Source organism: Sinocyclocheilus grahami, unplaced genomic scaffold (genome assembly GCF_001515645.1).
Source record: "Sinocyclocheilus grahami isolate Dianchi unplaced genomic scaffold, SAMN03320097.WGS_v1.1 scaffold682.1, whole genome shotgun sequence".
Lineage (NCBI taxonomy): Eukaryota > Metazoa > Chordata > Actinopteri > Cypriniformes > Cyprinidae > Sinocyclocheilus > Sinocyclocheilus grahami.
Genome location: NW_015505861.1, coordinates 558,593 through 577,016, shown reverse-complemented (window position 1 = coordinate 577,016; position 18,424 = coordinate 558,593). Strand labels below are relative to the sequence as shown.

At 37.9% G+C, this 18,424-nt stretch overlaps 2 protein-coding genes across 2 annotated transcripts in view; one reads left to right on the top strand and one right to left on the bottom strand.

Annotated features, from left to right (window-relative positions):
• Positions 1 to 5,389, top strand: part of LOC107559373 (choline-phosphate cytidylyltransferase A-like) — a 31,680-nt gene extending 26,291 nt beyond the window's left edge. The window contains exons 5-10 of the mRNA XM_016243165.1: positions 1,540 to 1,656; positions 1,817 to 1,968; positions 2,104 to 2,182; positions 3,464 to 3,606; positions 3,720 to 3,908; positions 4,982 to 5,389. Of these exons, the coding sequence (XP_016098651.1) occupies positions 1,540 to 1,656; positions 1,817 to 1,968; positions 2,104 to 2,182; positions 3,464 to 3,606; positions 3,720 to 3,908; positions 4,982 to 5,218 (917 nt within the window). The 3' untranslated portion in view covers positions 5,219 to 5,389. The remainder of the gene's footprint in view (positions 1 to 1,539; positions 1,657 to 1,816; positions 1,969 to 2,103; positions 2,183 to 3,463; positions 3,607 to 3,719; positions 3,909 to 4,981) is intronic.
• Positions 5,390 to 8,120: 2,731 nt separating this feature from the next.
• LOC107559346 (AP-2 complex subunit mu-A-like) lies at positions 8,121 to 14,848 on the bottom strand (the record flags this gene model as incomplete). Its single annotated transcript, XM_016243130.1, has 11 exons — positions 8,121 to 8,563; positions 10,890 to 11,001; positions 11,088 to 11,185; positions 11,280 to 11,415; positions 11,492 to 11,611; positions 12,594 to 12,608; positions 12,810 to 12,954; positions 13,048 to 13,183; positions 13,331 to 13,336; positions 14,158 to 14,240; positions 14,557 to 14,848. Coding segments are annotated over 11 exons (1,278 nt in total), but the record flags the coding sequence as incomplete, so codon positions are not given.
• Between the last annotated feature and the right edge of the window lie 3,576 nt (positions 14,849 to 18,424).

Here is an 18,424-nt window from a genome sequence, read left to right as displayed (position 1 = left end):
GCTACAGTTGTCTTATTCCTCTTGTTAAGCCACTCCTGAACCACAGACAACGTCGGAGGCGGCTTACCTGGTCTAAGGAGAAGAAGAACTGGACTGTTGCCCAGTGGTCCAAAGTCCTCTTTTCAGATGAGAGCAAGTTTTGTATTTCATTTGGAAACCAAGGTCCTAGAGTCTGGAGGAAGGGTGGAGAAGCTCATAGCCCAAGTTGCTTGAAGTCCAGTGTTAAGTTTCCACAGTCTTTGATGATTTGGGGTGCAATGTCATCTGCTGGTGTTGTGTTTTTTGGTTTTTTGAAAACCAACGTCACTGCACCCGTCTACCAAGAAATTTTGGAGCACTTCATGCTTCCTTCTGCTTTTTGAAGATTTGAAGATGCTGATTTCATTTTCATTTCATGGCCCACGCTGCCAAAAGCCCCAAAAGCTGGTTAAATGACCATGGTGTTGGTGTGCTTGCCTGGCCAGCAAACTCACCAGACCTGAACCCTATAGAGAATCTATGGGGTATTGTCAAGAGGAAAATGAGAAACAAGAGACCAAAAAATGTAGATGAGCTGAAGGCCACTGTCAAAGAAACCTGGGCTTCCATACCACCTCAGCAGTGCCACAAACTGATCGCCTCCATGCCACGCCGAATTGAGGCAGTAATTAAAGCAAAAGGAGCCCCTACCAAGTATTGAGTACATGTACAGTAAATGAACATACTTTCCAGAAGGCCAACAATTCACTAAAAATGTTTTTTTTTATTGGTCTTATGAAGTATTCTAATTTGTTGAGATAGTGAATTGGTGGGTTTTTGTTAAATGTGAGCCAAAATCATCACAATTAAAAGAACCAAAGACTTAAACTACTTCAGTCTGTGTGCATTGAATTTATTTAATACACGAGTTTCACAATTTGAGTTGAATTATTGAAATAAATGAACTTTTCCACGACATTCTAATTTATTGAGATGCACCTGTATATATTTCTGACACTTGGTTCAACAAATTAAACCAAAGAAATGATTGACGCATCAATATTACAAATCTATTATGGTTAAATCAAAACGGCTTGATTATTGAGAGGTTGTTTGAGGATTTTTTTTAAAAAAAGTAGTGAATAGATTTTTATCATTGTAGGGTGGTTGTGCACACATTTATATGCAAACACCGTGAATTTTCAGCATCATTACTCCAGTCTTCAGTGTCACATGATCCTTCAGAAATCATTTGAAAAAATTATCAGTGTTGAAAACAGTTGTGCGGCTTCATTTTTTTTTTTCAGGATTCTTGTATGAATAGAAAGTTCAAAAGAACAATTTTTTTTTTATGTTGTCACTTGTAATTAATTTGATTGGATCCTTGCAGAAATAAAAGTTTTAATAAAATAATTTCTTAATAAAAAAAAGTCTTACCCCAAATTTTTGAACGGTCAAATATTTACAACATTTTGTAAAATTCTAAAGAATTTTTACCTTTCATACTGACTTGAAATGTGTGTCTAAATTAAGTAGTTCCCTTGATGCCATAAAAGCTGATGTCCTTCTTCTTGTTTCTAGCTGACAGACCTGTGCGGGTGTACGCTGATGGCATCTTCGACATGTTCCACTCAGGACATGCCCGCGCTCTCATGCAGGCTAAATGCCTTTTCCCAAACACTCATCTAATTGTAGGTGGTAAGTAATACTGAGCAGCTTCGGCACTTTAACTTTAGAGAGTCCTGAGAGCACAGTGTCTGTCGAGTTATTGAACTGTTTATCATTCTGATCATTTAGCACAGAGTCCATCTTAATGTCAGAGCTGTATTTAGCACCTCTCTCTCGTGCCTCTCTGCAGTGTGTAGTGATGACCTAACACACAAGTTAAAGGGCTTCACGGTCATGAACGAAGATGAACGCTATGACGCTGTTAGTCACTGTCGCTATGTGGACGAGGTGGTCCGGAATGCTCCGTGGACTCTCACGCCCGAGTTCCTCACCAAGCATCGGGTAAGACGAGAGAGAACTGAGCAGTAGTATAATACATATATTAATGTTGGAGGACGAAAGTAAAATAAGAACCAAGCAGTGAGCCAATTAATTGTGTCTTTATGTAATGACAGATTGTGTTTTTTGATACCTAAGATTGACTTTGTGGCCCATGATGATATCCCATACTGCTCAGCTGACAGTGATGATGTTTACAAGCACATCAAAGAAGCAGGTGAGGACAACAGCTTCAGGCTTTTGATGCAGAAATCAATCTTTGCATCTGAAATTTCAGAGTATGTACTATAATCAATGAAGAGCTTATTATTTTAAAGGTAAAGTATGGAGTTTTTGTGCAAATAGTGACAACTAGAGGAGTTACAAAAATAAAGCACATTTGCAAATGCCCCTCCTAATGATTCTTCTGATTTTTTTACTGTTTTATATGGGGCTTTTACAGTAAATAGCTAGCATCTGTGGCAAAACCTGAGTTTAGCTTACCTGTCGAGAAGACACTCTGCTAGTTTGGCATCTCGATTGAAACCCAAATTCTCCATCATATTCCTCCATCTCGTAAAAGAACTACAAATGTTTACCCTTGTTTTACCCAAGCGGCAACCTCCCGCTCTCTCTCGTGAAGCCAACACGGAAGTGACTTAAACTGTAATTCGTCATCTGGCCGCTAGAGGCTGGCTGCAAAAGGGAGTCAATCCCATAGACTCCCCGTGAAAATGCCCAACTTTACAGCGGAAAAAAACATGTTTACAGCCTGGTTCAAAAAATTATTTTGGTCTATATAGCTAACTGTGAGGGGGGTGATTTTTTTATAACTCATCCGTATAAATTATATTAAGCCTTAAAGTTCTGCATAATTAAGGGTGTGGCCACTTGAGTGACAGGTGGATTGCTGCTGCTGTCACCACCGTCGAGCTAGGTGGGCGTGGCTTCAGCAACCAGCTCCCGCCTTTTTGCCCATTTTCGATTATCCTGGAGTGATGCGCGGCTGCCAAGATGGCGACGGCCGGCTCCGCCCACTTTGAGCTTCAAAAACGCTCTTCAGAAAACTGCGGGTGACGTCACGGACACTACATCCATGTTTTTATACAGTCTATGGTGTTTACCCCGTTGTCTGTCTCTGTGTATTTTGGCTAGCATTTCTGTAAACAAATCTGAATATCTTTTCCAATGTAATACATCAGTCATGGTCCCACACTGACACTGACTAAACACCCTCTGGCTCAGCCTGCTACAGTAGCCACGCCCCTAAACTCTCGCTATTGGTTGAGCTGGAAAGAGATTGACTGATCTGATTGGACCACACTGAAAGTTTCCATGGTGCCTGGGAGGCTCAATATTTACAGTTTTAGGGCATATTTATAATAATCCGTGAACAATAAACTGGGTTAAGAGAATGTATTTTGACAAAAAGTTGGTTAGTTAAAAAAACGCATGTCCTTGTTCTTAATTGGCATGCTAATCTTTACAATGGTTTCCTTTTCATTTTGGGCCTGCACAGGAATGTTTGCACCAACCCAACGCACAGAGGGCATTTCCACCTCTGACATCATTACACGCATTGTACGAGATTATGACGTCTACGTCAGACGGAATCTTCAGCGTGGCTACACTGCAAAAGAGCTAAACGTCAGCTTCATCAATGTGAGCCTTCATTCGGTTACTAGTAGAGCATGATCTCAAGATTAAGACTAGTTACCAGAAATGAGATTTTCTTAGTCAGTCATCAGTTATTGTGCATTATTACCAACACACAGGAAAAGAAGTACCACCTTCAGGAGCGTGTGGACAAGGTGAAGAAGAAGGTGAAGGACGTGGAGGAGAAGAGTAAAGAATTTGTGCAGAAGGTGGAGGAGAAGAGCATCGACCTGATCCAGAAATGGGAAGAGAAGTCCCGCGAGTTCATCGGCAACTTCCTGCAGATGTTTGGACCTGAGGGGGCATTGGTGGGTATCTCTTTACCTATAGCTCTGTCCCAGAGCTTCACTGTCAGCATCATAAGAGTCGACATGAAGTGACATGAAGCACACGTGGCATGCGACCCTCAGTCGTTTCCAGACTAGTTTGATGTTAGCATGTTGAAACACTAATGATGTAGTACTTTTTTTTTAAGCTTGAAACTGTGTATTTTAGGTAAAAGTCTATTTTTTATTTGAGATATACCCACAGGCAGCAGCTATCAGGTTCTAAGCACCAATAGGTAAAATAAATAGGTGATACAGTTTAGGGGCCCTTCGCACAGAACAAATCTTTTTTCTTTCCAATGCGAATACTTTTCCATAGTTTTTCTATGTAAACGCACTAGACAGACATGTATGACCATTGCGCTCACGTCTGGTGTCTTGTGCAACTTTTACACGCAGTGTAAGTTCCAAAACTGTGGACCAATCAGAAGACCCCGGAGGCGGGGCAAATGTTGCAAGCTTTTGTTTACAGTAGCAAGTTGGCATGGAAACGGTTTTATTTGACGGCAAAATGGCGGAGGAGGCATTCTGCACTGTGCTTTTGTAAAACCATTCCGGAGCGCCGCGTCTCATGTTTTTAGATACAAAGACGCATTGTGTGAACGGCCCCTTAGAACGACAAACCGGTGAATAAATGAAGACAGCCATTAGCCAAAGCTGTCATTCGCAACCTCTAATTCCCAAACTTTTTATTTGCAAACTATTTATATACAGAAACTGGAAGTGACAGTATATTCAGTAAATAATTCCGTAATTCCAATCACTGAATGTTCTTCACAGTTTACACTTTTTAACAATGAATTTACATAACTTGTCTCGTTTGTGATAACAGACTTACTTGCCTGATTTTATTAATTTCCATGATTTTTCCAGAATTCCCGCTTTTAAAATCCCCTCATACAGTATATCCAGTTGGTCCAAAATCATGAGAAGCCCAGTTCTTGAAAATGGCAGTTGTTAAGGGAATGAATTAAAATAAGAAATACGATTTTCATATCACGTACATCTTGATTCCACTCAAGGTCTTATAATGGCTTTGTCTTCCTCTCTAACAGAAGCACATGCTGAAGGAGGGTAAAGGGCGAATGCTTCAGGCCATCAGTCCACGGCACAGTCCCAGCAGCAGTCCCACACGTGAGCGTTCCCCGTCTCCATCCTTCCGTCTGCCCTTCTTCACCAAAACCTCCCCGCCCTCCTCGCCCTCGTCACATCACAGCAGCGCCCTGTCTGGCTACACCTACACCGCCTGCGGACAGGCCATCAGCGAAGATGATGAGGACAACGAAGATTAGAGTGTCACAGCACACCACACATCTGTCTTCCAATACCGGCAATCCAACCTCAGAAACGAAACAATCCTTTAACGACCCATCGGTTTCGTTCTCTGTATTATGAAGGGTTAAAATTTAGTTTTTAAAGGGTTAGTTCACCCAAAAATGAAAGTTCTGTCATTAATTACTCGTCCTCATGTCGTTCTAAACCCGCGTGACGCAGCTGACACAGAATAGCATACGCTGTTAACGTTCAGTGGATACTCTCCAAAATGGCGCCAGGGTGACGCGGAGGAGACGAATTGTTGAATAAAGTCGTTATTTTTGTTTTCTTTGCGTACAAAAAGTATTCTCGTAGCTTCGTAAAATTACAGTTGAACCCCTGATGTCACATGGATTATTTTACAGATCTCCTTGCTACGTTTCTGGACCTTGATCGGGTTACTTACGGGTTTAGAACGACATGAGGGTGAGTAATTAATGACAGAATTTTCATTTTTGGGTGAACTAACCCTTTAAGTCATCGTCAGCGATGGGATGCGAGTATTCAAACTTCAGCGTCTCGTCTCGAATCATGCTGGATTGGCAGGGATTTTTGTGTTTTAAAATGAGTGCACATGGTATTAATACATTTCATTTTTGTTTTAAGTTCACTTTTAATGTTCTTACCGTAATCTCTAATTGTTAGACATCTCATAAGTCATGTGTCTCGTGGAATGGCCGAGATTTGATGTCTAATGTTGAGAACGCTGCAAGGCACTGTAAGATAAATGCAGTTATCTAAATACAAGAGCTAAAAAAAGTGGAAATTATTTGTCTGTATCGCAAGGTGCATAATCAGTGTTGTCGTGGTTAATAATTATGCAAATTAGAAAAATACGCCAATATTATACAGGCATGACTGAGTGGAAAATGATAGTTTGCCTACTTGAATTTGGTGTGTCATGCTTTAGTAAAGGTCAGAATTCCAAATTTGAACACTGTATTTCAAATATATATGCTTGATAACATAAAGAGTTGATTGTTTTTACTGTAAAAATGAAAGTATATAATTTCATAGTTCACTTTTAATGTTCTTACCGTAATCTCTAATTGTTAGACATCTCATAAGTCATGTGTCTCGTGGAATGGCCGAGATTTGATGTCTAATGTTGAGAACGCTGCAAGGCACTGTAAGATAAATGCAGTTATCAAAATACAAGAGCTAAAAAAAGTGGAAATTATTTGTCTGTATCGCAAGGTGCATAATCAGTGTTGTCGTGGTTAATAATTCTGCAAATTCTTTTGAAGTCAAACCAACGGAGGTGTCGATAATTGTTAATGAATTAAATGAAACCACTTTTGGGTTAAATACAACTTAAACTCAAGAGTCGGTTGGTGTCCAGTGTGACAGAAAATAATTTGGCCTAAAACAAAACTAAAATCTGTTGTTACACAAAATATAATTTTCTATCATTGTTTTAAGAGTTATGCTGTCAGTTGTTGATCAGTTGAGGGACAAAATGATGAATGGCATCGTGAACTTGTATTTAACCCTGTACATTCACTTTGAAGAGCCATTCACCATTTTTTATGTACATGTCAGTTTTAGACAGTATGTGTTTAAATTGAGATTGTACCACCAGTGATTATGATATCTGCATTCTGTTCTCATTTCATAATTTGATGTGAGGCAGAGGCTCAACAAACCGCTGTCCAGACTTGCACTGATGTCAGAATTCAACTATTGGTCTGCAAATAGTTGATGCTTCATTTTCATGGTAATGTGTGTTTTTCCAGCCTCTGACTTTTCCTTTGCACAAATTAAGGGAATCTAGCTGAGATTATTTTATTAATTTAGCCTTGTCCTGTTAGCCTTGTATTGTACAGGATGTCAACAGAGACAGGAAGACAAATAAAGTGTCTAATGTAAAAGATGTTGTAATTTTTTTTCTGCAATTTAAATTGCTACCAAGATGTAACATTTACTTACGAAAAACACAGCACAGTAAAAATATTAAATATTTAATTGTTCCAAGTTACATGACAAAAATTTTAGTAACGTAATCCATTACGCATTTTAAGTAACATAATCGGACTACTTTTAGATTACTTTTGATGTAACGCGTTCGTTCGTAAAGATACTTAAAGGTTAATGACTTTAATGAAAAGCTGCTAATAAAATCATAAATATTTTATAAAATAGAATAGCAACAATCAAAACGCTTCCTAAATGAGACTAAATATTTAATTTGTTTACCTGCATGTCATGTGACCATTAACCAACATCAGAGAACCATGAACATGTAAATGTATTAAATATGAACTTATTACATTTAAATCTCGGGTACTTCAAGTAAATACACTAGATTAGGTGAAAGAGGTTCTGCTGGCAAAAAAGTTTGGCAATCCCTGCATTACGTGTGAATTTGTTTGAAGGACAAAAGCCTTCCAAAGACAGTAAAACATGGTTAAATATATCCCATAATTCAAATAAAAATCAACGTTTTCATCAGTAGTTGATGCAATGTTAAAAAAAACAAAATTGAAATGATTTTTGTAAATCCATTGGTCAAATGCGGAGTATTTTCTGTGTAATTATAGCCACCTGACTACTAGTGACTGGTCTTTGCGCGAATGTTTGCAAAACTGGAAGACTTTCTGAATGTATAAGCGGTAGGCTATTTTAGAAGGGGAAATGTAAAGGATGAAAAGAAAAAAAAATTAGGGAGAATCAATGAATTATGAATAAATTATTGCTATTGTGTGAATAATAATCATGTAATCAATAAAAAAGTAACTGTAGTCTGATTACAAGTATTTTGAAATGTAATATCTAATTACGTAATCCAGATGACTTAATTAGTTAGTACCCAGCACTGGACATGTGATGTGCAAACTGAAGAAAAAGGAAAATACACACCAACACAATGTTTTTTCTTCCCATTATATATTTATATTGAACTAAACGGTCACGGAGAGATAGCAATAAGATACTGAGAGTATGACCAATGGGCGATAACCAACGACAAAATGGACAGTGGTCCCGTAAGACTGACTACAGCGAAACAGGAAGCTGGGCTTTGACTGACTGACAGACACACACTGCACTGCCCTCCACTGGAACGGTTCATTACAGCACTCGTACAAACAAATACAGTTAACTACATGTCACATTTTGCATATTTTTTGTAATTAGCCTTTTTAATTCATCCACAAATCTTGAGGAGAAGGAAGGAGCTCAGCGGCTCATTAGCAGCGCGTCTCGTAGATTCCGCTGCGTCCGATGTATCGCACCCATTTAATCACATCGTGGTCACTGTAGTTGAGTTTCGACTCGAATACCTTCAGGTAACGCACCTTCAGCCCCGAGGGAGCAAACGGAACCTGAGTCAGAGGAAGACAACGGAGGAAATACATCAGAAATGTGTGCCAGGAAAAGGGTACTAATTGTTGACAAGTGGATAGGTCAGACAAACTATTATTTTACATAAAATAAAAGACAATAATAATATATTTACTGGTGCTGTCAAACGATTAATCGCATCCAAAATAAGTTTTTTTTTGTTTTTTTTTACATAATATATGCGTGTATGCTGTGTTTATTTATATTGTATATATAAATACAAACACATGCATGTATATATTAAATGTTTATATATTAAATATATTTATATATAATATAAATGTATATACATGCAAATATTTTCTAAATATATACTGTGTGTGTATTTATATACACATAAATATACACATACATATATTATGAGGTTTACCTCTTTTATTTTGGATGCGATTAATCGCGATTAATCGTTTGACAGCACTAATAAACTGTATATGAAAAAGTAATTCATTTTAATCTAACGTTTGTATAAATCTCCCCTAAAAATGTAACCGATAATAAAAATCAACATTAATCTGTTAGCTTACTGGGGAAAAAAAAAAAGATTCAAGCTAACATTCTTTTATTCATTAGAAATAAGTAGGTAAATAGATCATTTTAGTTGATTTTTATTTACAAATATTTATATTGACTGCTAAATTAAATCACACAAATCAAGGTTGAGGCAAATCAACAGTTTTTTAGTTAAAAAAGAAGCACCACAAACCTAATATAAATATTAAAATATCAACTCATTCAACCCTGATAGTCAACTTATTGAGGAAAAAAAGCACATGCTAGTAATAGTTTTCTGATCAATTTTTTATTTATTGCTAAACTAAAATCACGCAAATCAAGGTTTTAAACTATTCAAAGATGTCCAAGTTTCTCATAAATCTCATTATAAAAAAAAATTCAAACAAATTAATTTAACCTTGTTACTCCGCTTTTGGACAAAAAAGACCAAGTTGTTTTTTTTTTTAATGAGAAATATGAGTTTGTAAATAGATTTTTTGACTGCTACATTAAAGGGGTCATATGATGCGATTTCAAGTTTTGCTTTCTCTTTGGAGTGTTACAAGCTGATTGTGCATAGATAAGATCCCTGAAGTTGCAAAGACTAAAGTCTCAAAACCAAAGAGATATTCTTTATCAAAGTTAAGACTCTGCCACGCCCCCCTAAAACGGCCTCGTTCTAACACGCCCCCACATATCTACATCACTATGTGGGAATATTAGCATAATGCTGCACAAATGTTCACACAAAGAAAGAAAGCATGGTTTCAGTAACTGCAGTTAGTGTTGAAGCAGCATGTCAGGGAGACGCTGTGTGTTTCTAGGCGAAAGCAAAAGCACTTTATTTGGCCTTCCGGAAGTAGATGCATTTAGGAATCTTTAAGATTACTTACAACAGAACAGCAATGCATTTTATGGACGACCGTTTCGTGAACCTAGGAGAGGAGGTCATTCTGACTTTGCTATGACAATCTGGCGCTTCTGAATCAGCTACTGTTTTGTTATTAGTTTAAGTATTTGCTATTGACTGTTCAAATGTAGAGTTTTGTGCATCGTGTGTGTGTGTGTTTGCGCGTGCGCGCGCGCGCGAGAGGTGTGTGTGTGTGCGCGCGTGCATGCGAGAGCGAGAGAGAGAGAGAGAGAGAGAGAGAGAGAGAGGGTCACATCACAGTGGAGTGAGCTGTCTTAACCGTGGCTTGTGTACTGCAAACACATACCAGCTTCATCACTGTGTCTGTCACGCGACTCTGTTCCCCTTTCGGGCTCTGTCTTTACATTTATTTAGCAAGATGAAGCTCGTGATTATGGTAAGGGGTGTTACATTTCCGACGAGTGCTTGTGGTGTTTGGCCAATCAAAATGCACTGGGTCAGCTGGCCAATCAGAGCAGACTGCGCTTGTCGGAAGGAGGGGCTTTGTAGAAAACGAAGCGTTTGAGAGAGGCGGGGCATAGAGGACCTACAATAATGTACAGTATTTGAAAAATAATGTGGTTTTTGAACATTAAAGCATGTCAACATATTCTGTTACACCACATAAAGATCTTTAAAAAAAGCATCATATGACCCCTTTAAGTCACAAAAATCAGGGTTTTAAAGTGTATTCAAACATGGCCAAATTTAACTTTAAAGTAAAGAAATAAACAGAAAATAAAATGGCTAACATAATATTTAGTTTGATATCCTAAGGTGGACGAACAGCATTTCCTGAATGCACCTCCTTTCACTGACCATTTGTTGAGAAAACAACCTTACTGTGTACCATTTATGTATAAAGTAAGTGGCATTTAACAATGTGGGTCTGGTCAAAAACACACCTCAAAGTTCATGGAAATGGGTGGACGGGCCCACTTCTTCTTATCATTAGTGGGCAGCAGCTCAATCTCAGCACTGATCTGAGACTCCTTCATTCCTGCCATGCGTTTGATCCTGAGCAGAAAGACCGACAGGGTGACATGAGTATAATCACACAAGCACCAAACACAGAGAAATGTCAAGATGCCGGTGGCACTTACTTCCACACGATGGCATTCTCACTGGCCTTGTATTTGGCTTTTCCTTTCATACAGATCACCTGCACTCCGCTAGTGTTCAGAGGTGTAGGAATACGCACCTGTCCAAAACATTCACCTCGTATATCATCTGACAAACTCTTTCACAAACAAACTGCCTGTGACGTTAAGTCTATATATTCTCTTTTAACTGACCTCTATTTTCTGTGCCAGGAGCGAGGGCTTGAAATTAGATTTGATGACAACTTTGACCTCCAGCTTTGTGCGGCCGACCTCTCGAACCAGTGGAATGACCCGGAAGGGCAGAATTATGTCCTTAGTGGTGCGATACCTGCACACGCAGATCGAAAACGAGTTACGACAGAGTCAGACTCTAGAGTGTGAAGACAGACGGATGCTGAACTGACCTCATGAGCTCATACTCCCCATCAGGAGGGATGAAACTGATGCTGCGCTCCGAGTCGAACTTGCTGAGACGCACACACTGATGGAAAGTGCAGTCGTCGATGGCTATGGACTGTTTCCCACTGTTAAAAATGATAGAGAAACGAAGATGATGAGAGCTTGATATTTGAATCCGACGTTTCTAAGACATTTGGCATAATTAGCAAATACTAGAATAAACTGTACTTGCAAATGAAATTGTCAACAACAAAATACAATATCAGAAATCAAATCAAATTAAGTAAAATCACAAGTTTTCAAAATTACCGCTAAAAATGTCATACTTCTAAAAACTAGAGAGGCATTGATCAATCTCATTTACAGATATGAAACCTACGCTACTATTCAAAAGTTTGAGTCGGTAAGTTTGAAATTTTAAAAGAAATTAATACTTTTATTCAGCAAGGATGCATTCAATTTATCAAAAGTGACAGTAAAGACATTTATAATATTTCAAATAAATGCTCTTACTTTGTTTGTTAGTACGGTTTTCCACAAAAACAACAAACATAATAATAAATGTTTCTGGAGCAGTAAATCAGCATATTAGAATGATTTCTGAAGAATCATATGACACTGACGACTGGAGTAATGATGCTGAAAATTCAGCTTTGATCACAGGAATAAATTAGATTTTAAAATGTATTACAATAGAAAAGTTATTTTGCATTGTTATAATATTTTACAATATTACTGTTATTACTATATGTATCGAATAAATGCAGCCTGGGAGAGAATAAGAAAAAATCTTACCGACTCCAAACCTTTGAATGGTAGTGTACAATGCTGTTTAAAAAATTGTTTAGAATGAAATCTTTCATTTCAGAAATCAGTTGTCAAAACAAATTCAAAATCTGTAATCTGGCATTGAAAAAGAGTAGTGAGATGGAATTGGGAAGAAAAATGTATAATGATACACTAATTTGAAAAATGCTAATATTGGTCAATGTATATAATGTATAAATATGAACTACATGAAAACAGTAATAAAAGACACTCATATGTTGTATAGTTTAACATCAGAACTAACATAAAACTGAACACAGAAATATAAAAATACAATACCTTCCCCCTAACTCACTGTGGTAGCACAGAGAAAAAGAGACGCAACAAAAACAGACAGCTTCAAAACTCAAACTAAACCACACGCTTTACAATCAAACATTTCTTTTGCAATTCTGGATCGAGAAACACAAAATCCAGACAAACAGAATTTTCAAAGCAAATAAGAGAGGAGACAGACGAGCAAAAACTCTGCATAAACATGAGGCACTTTGAAACCTTTTCACAGGATCGTCAGTAGTTCCTCCTTTCCCCTGTTTGTCAATGACGATTTTGTCATTCATGCCAAACTTGCATTCAGGCATTCCACTCAGATAGCTCTTCATCACCACACGACCGGAGACGTGAGCGCTCAGGACCTGACCTGTCGGGATGACACGCAGCAGCATGTGAATGGTCTGGCTCGAATAACTACAGGCACACACTCAGCATGAGATCTCAGGGAATGCGGCCTCACCCTGTGGAGACATGAGCAGGTTGACGCTCTCCAGCACATCCAGGAAGAGCTCGTTACGGCGGTACTTGATGCCTTCACGACGCCAACCGATTTGCCCGGTCACCTGGCTGGTGATCTGAGACTGCTCCTCCTTAGTCTGAGGACAATGATGGATCACCAAAGATTTAGGAAGGTCCTAGACTACTTTGAAGTGTGGTAGAAATGTCCAAATACTTTGGGAACACTAGTATAACAGTGTAACCTGAGAAGGTTACTTCTTAAAATGAAATACATTTACACATACCTGATGCTGCAGTCAGGCACATCCAGAAAAGCAAGGAAAAAAAGATAAATGTTTTATATTAGAATGTGCACAGACAACATGGGCAGAGCTCCAAAAAAAAAAAAAAAAAAATGGAAAATTAAAAATGAAAAAAGAAAAGAAAAATGCTGACCCACAGTTTTCTGTAATATTTGATTGCAAAAATTCTGGCTGTCAACTTTCTAAACTGTCAGCAAAATTTATTTGTAAAGGAAACTTATAATTGTATAAAAACAAAACATTTGTGTGTGAATTTTTTATTTTTTCACACACACACACACACACACACACACACACACAGAGTATATAAAAATGAAATATTACAATGTTTAAATGTTCATTTTAGAAATTTAAAATGTGCTGATAAAAAAATATTTGTGGAAAAGAAATCAAATGTTATATATCATTTTATATTATATATAATAAAATGTTTAAATGTTTAATTTTAAAATGTTTTTGATAAAAAAGCATGTGTAAAAAATAAAAAATATATATATCATTTTAAAAATGTACATACAATGAAAATATTGGAAAGGCAAGTATCTAAACTACTGGCCTGACTTTCAGGATGTCAACAAAAAGAGGTTCCCCAATGTAATTCTGGTGTCACATTAGTGTTTTAAAAATAAAAATAATTATTTTATTAGAAGTAGTCTTTCTTAGCACACTCTGCTGGTGCTTACATAATACTGCAATACAATTTAAGTCATAAAACGTTTTGTTTTTTTTTTGGACTCAAAAAAATCTAAAAAGGAAAAAAGTGGCACAAAAGGCATATAAAATGTGAATTTCTATATATTTTTTTTTACCTGGCCTTTGATGCCCTGCTGGGTAATAAAAGTCTTCAGTGCTCCGGTCTCCGAGTTCTGCGGGTATCCAAAGTCCAGGATCTCTGCAATCACACACACAAAGAAATAAATTAATCATTATTCTGGAATGAGACACTTGACACTTCAAGGGCTGTTTAAGCAGACTTTGTTAACATGTTTCATATGTTTAGGTAACCGTTTATTTTTTCAGCAGTTAGACGAGGTTTCCGGGCCAGCTCATGGTTTAAGACGCACCTTACCGCCAACAGCGCATGACAGCCAGGAAAGCATGCCATTTAAAGGAGGGTGAGTTTGTTAACACGGGCACATGGAGGATCAGATAGAACTGAGGGAGAACAGTGTCAGCAAATGCTTTGTGTGTTTCTGAACCAGTCTTACCATCCAGCAGCTCGTAGATCAGCACAAAGTTGTTCTTGATATTCTCCTCGCTGATCTTCCCAAAGTAGGCGCTCATGACGTCACACATCTTGTAGAGGAACTCGAACACCATAGCGGCGTTGACATTCTGCTTGGTGACAGCAGCCAGCCAGATGTTGGAGCGTTTGATGTGGAAGAAGCTGGTGCGGGCGATGTTTGTGACGGGGGAGCGCACCTGCTGACGGGCATGGATCACGTTCACGCGGAACGCATCCACAGCATTGCGTCTGTGGAGGAGATTTTGAACATCAGGTCAAGGTTGAGATAATGGAGTTGGGCAGGAAGAGTGAGCATATGGTCACCATCTGCCAGTAAACCCTGCCAGACAAACATTCCTTCTGTCTGCGAACAAAGCATTAAAAGGATGTTCCCTGCTGACCCAAACCTTCATGAACCTCAAGATAAGTAACAAGCTCCTGTAGACAAAAGAGCTCTTGCCTGTCTAAAACAAATAAGACAACTTCTTATGAAGAGATTCTTATACAAAGAGAGTCCAATAAAAGTTCTTCTTTTAAAAACATTTTTTGGCAGATATTCTTACTCTATCCAGGTTAATCTGTTGCAACTGCGATCCAATAATCATCAAGGCCAAAATTAGCAAAGTTTATTAAAGAAAGTTTTAAGACAAGCATTTAATTCAAAAAGTGCATATGTCGTCAAAATATCCAAGATACACAAAACTCACTAAAAATGTGTCATCTCATGCCTGAGTGCAATCAAAAGGGAAAGGGCATCATGGTAATTTCAGTCTGCTGCTGATGTACTTGCATATCTTCACAATATTTGATTGACTGAAGTATGTCAGGTGACATGCTTGCAGTAGAGCTGGGCAATATGAATATTTACAATACATTCAAAATGCAACAGATGATAATTCAAAATTTAACAAAAATGTGTTATTCTTGTAGTGTTTTACATCCTTTACCATTTGTCCTAAATTTTTCTAAAAACCATGTTATTAGGACAGTTTTGTGCCCATTACGAAATATCACAACTCCCCCCTAGTGTCACAAATCCTGAGGATATTGTTTGAGAATATCAGTATTGTTGAGAGGTTTAATTAATTTATACAAACCAGTTCTTCTATAGTTGATTTGAGCCAAACACTGATTTAAAGGGCCTTCACTCAAAACTGTACGTGGAAGTCTATGCATGTTATTTTTTGTTAACAATGGTTTAAAGACTGTGACATTGTTTTAATTTTTTTGTTGGCCCCTGAGAGTTATACATTTATGAATCTAAGCATGCTTCCTAAAGGCTTGTTCACACCGGGACGAATATCGCGAGCGATTATCGCCGACGTTTAACGCCTCGTGACTAAACAAAAGGCGCCAATGTGAGTGTGCACACCAATGCGAAAAACGCGAGGCATAAAAGCACCATTTTTTAAAAACCGCCTCGGGCTCGTTTTTTTGGTTTGACGCGCCGTGTTAAAAACTGGCCGACCAATGAGATTGGCGCTTTTGTTCACGTGCCTGGAGCTGAAGTTACAGTAAAACACGACTTGGTGGCGCTCAAGCACAAAACGGTCTTGCCGAGCACACATTGATACCTAACGATAAAGAGGAAGTAAGTAGACAAAGAAGATGCATCGAGGCAAGATGAATGTAGAGCTGCTGGTCTCATTGGTGTATGAACACAAAGAGCTTTATGACAAACGCGACAGCGACTACAAAAATCTCGATAAGAGGGAGTTGTTATGGAGAGGAATTGCAGATCAAATAGGATTCGATGTGTACCGGGTTATTTCTGTTTTTCATTAAGCGCCATCTAATGTCAGGGAGTGAATTTGCACGTTCACTCGGCTCATCACCAGCAAAAATCACTTGGGTACGAACACAAAAGACGCGTCGGAAAACGTCGGCGATAAGAGCGCGCGATAATCGTCCTGGTGTGTACGAGGCTTTAGAATGACATGTTCTCCATATGTAAAATTTTTTGAAGCATTTTGATAATGCACTTTAAAGATATAAGAAAATTACTGTTATCTTTTTTATGATTACTTTAATAAATCGGCATGGTAACACCGTGTAAGATATCTAAAATCTGTTTGCAATTTAGTATCTTGGCATCATGTTGACAAAGTTTGGTGTGAATTGCATGATTCTCCTAGGAGTATGCATTCATTCACAACCTGATTTTTCAAAAAATCCACATTCAAATCAAAATAGCCGTCTTCCTGCTGGTTGTAGATAATGAAAGTAAATTAGAAAGTTGTCCGGCTGATGAGAACAATATATGTACCAAGTTTGGTGTCTGTAGCTAAAACTAACCCAACTTTTGTCAAAAGGTGGCGCTATAGAGCGCCTGCTCCATGCCCATTTATGAGCTTTTGCCAGTGTCTAACTCTCATTAATACTGATGTGTGTGTTGAGTTTCATGAAATTCTGAGCATGTTAAGTGCCTCTAAAACACCAGAAAATAATTTAAAGTTTGATGCATTGCCATGGCAACAGTAGTTAAGATATCAAGAATATCTTCACAGTTTTACATTGGCCATGTTTTGACATCATTCTGATGAAGTTTGAAACAAATCAGGTAAAAATAAGAGGCTGATTTCCAAGCATTTTAAAAATGACACTTTCTGCTACCAGTTGGTGGTGCTATGACTGAGAATCAAAATAGTCACATCTATGTGATCGGCATCATACAACGAACAAACTGCTGAAGTTTGATCGAAATCAGACAAAGTATGCTGAAGTTATAACACACTTCCTGTTTCCATTTTTTCGCCATAGATTTTTTTGCCCTGCCACGGCCAAGCCGTTCGACATATCAAAAATTCCTTCATAATTTAGCATCCCCAATGTCTTGAGATCACATTGACTGAGTTTGGTGACGATCGGATGAAAAACCTAGGAGTATTGCAAATTCCACAGCATGTGTTTTTCACAAAACCCAGAATAGCTGACTTCTTGTTGGGCAAAGCTAATGACATGCAGTGCGAAATTTGTTGGGGATGATGAGATCTATATGTGTGGGAATTTTGATGACTGTAGGTAAAAGCACAGTGTGTGCTACAGAGCCCCTCAAAATTGGCCCTATAAAGCAGTGTGCCACGGGCCAGATGGCCGCAGATTCCAATGCGTGTGCCAAGTTTCTAGAGTATTTGAGCATGTTAGGGGCCACAAAAGCCTCCGAAACCTTGAAATTAATTAATAGTAATAATAATCCATAGAAGAAAAAAACTAATAATGACTATCATACATTTTTACCATGATTTACAGAAAAAAATTATTTTGTGTAATAATAGTTTGTATACCAAAAAGTCTTGTCAGGCATATTCAGAACCAGAATCATAAGATGACAATAAAAGACCATTTAAGGATTACAGTGCAGCAACAATATATTAATTAATTACAATCTGTCAGCTACAGGTTTTTAATCATTTAAAATATAATAAAATTTAGTATGATCATATATTCTTTTATATATTTTAATAAGTCAGAATCAGTATGTTGTTTAATTTTTACATTAATATGTTACACTGATTGACTTGTTATTTTAATTTGAGGTGCACACCAAATAACTAGTAAAGTAACGCATTACTTTTTTAATTTACAAGAAAATATCTGAGTTACTTTTTGCTACAAAGTTACGGCAGTTACTTTGTTTTCCCATTTATTGGGAGAAATCGGAAGTGCAGAGGCGTTGTGTGTGTGTGTGTGTGTGTGGCGATGATGAAAACCATTTTCATACCAATTCAAACCATTTCTATCCTCGCGTAATCTTATTTTAAAAATGTGTTCATACCTACTTAGTGTCCGCACGAATAGGCGCGGAATGGAGCGTTCCCTCTCCGTGGTATTTTTCGGGATCTGAAGGATTA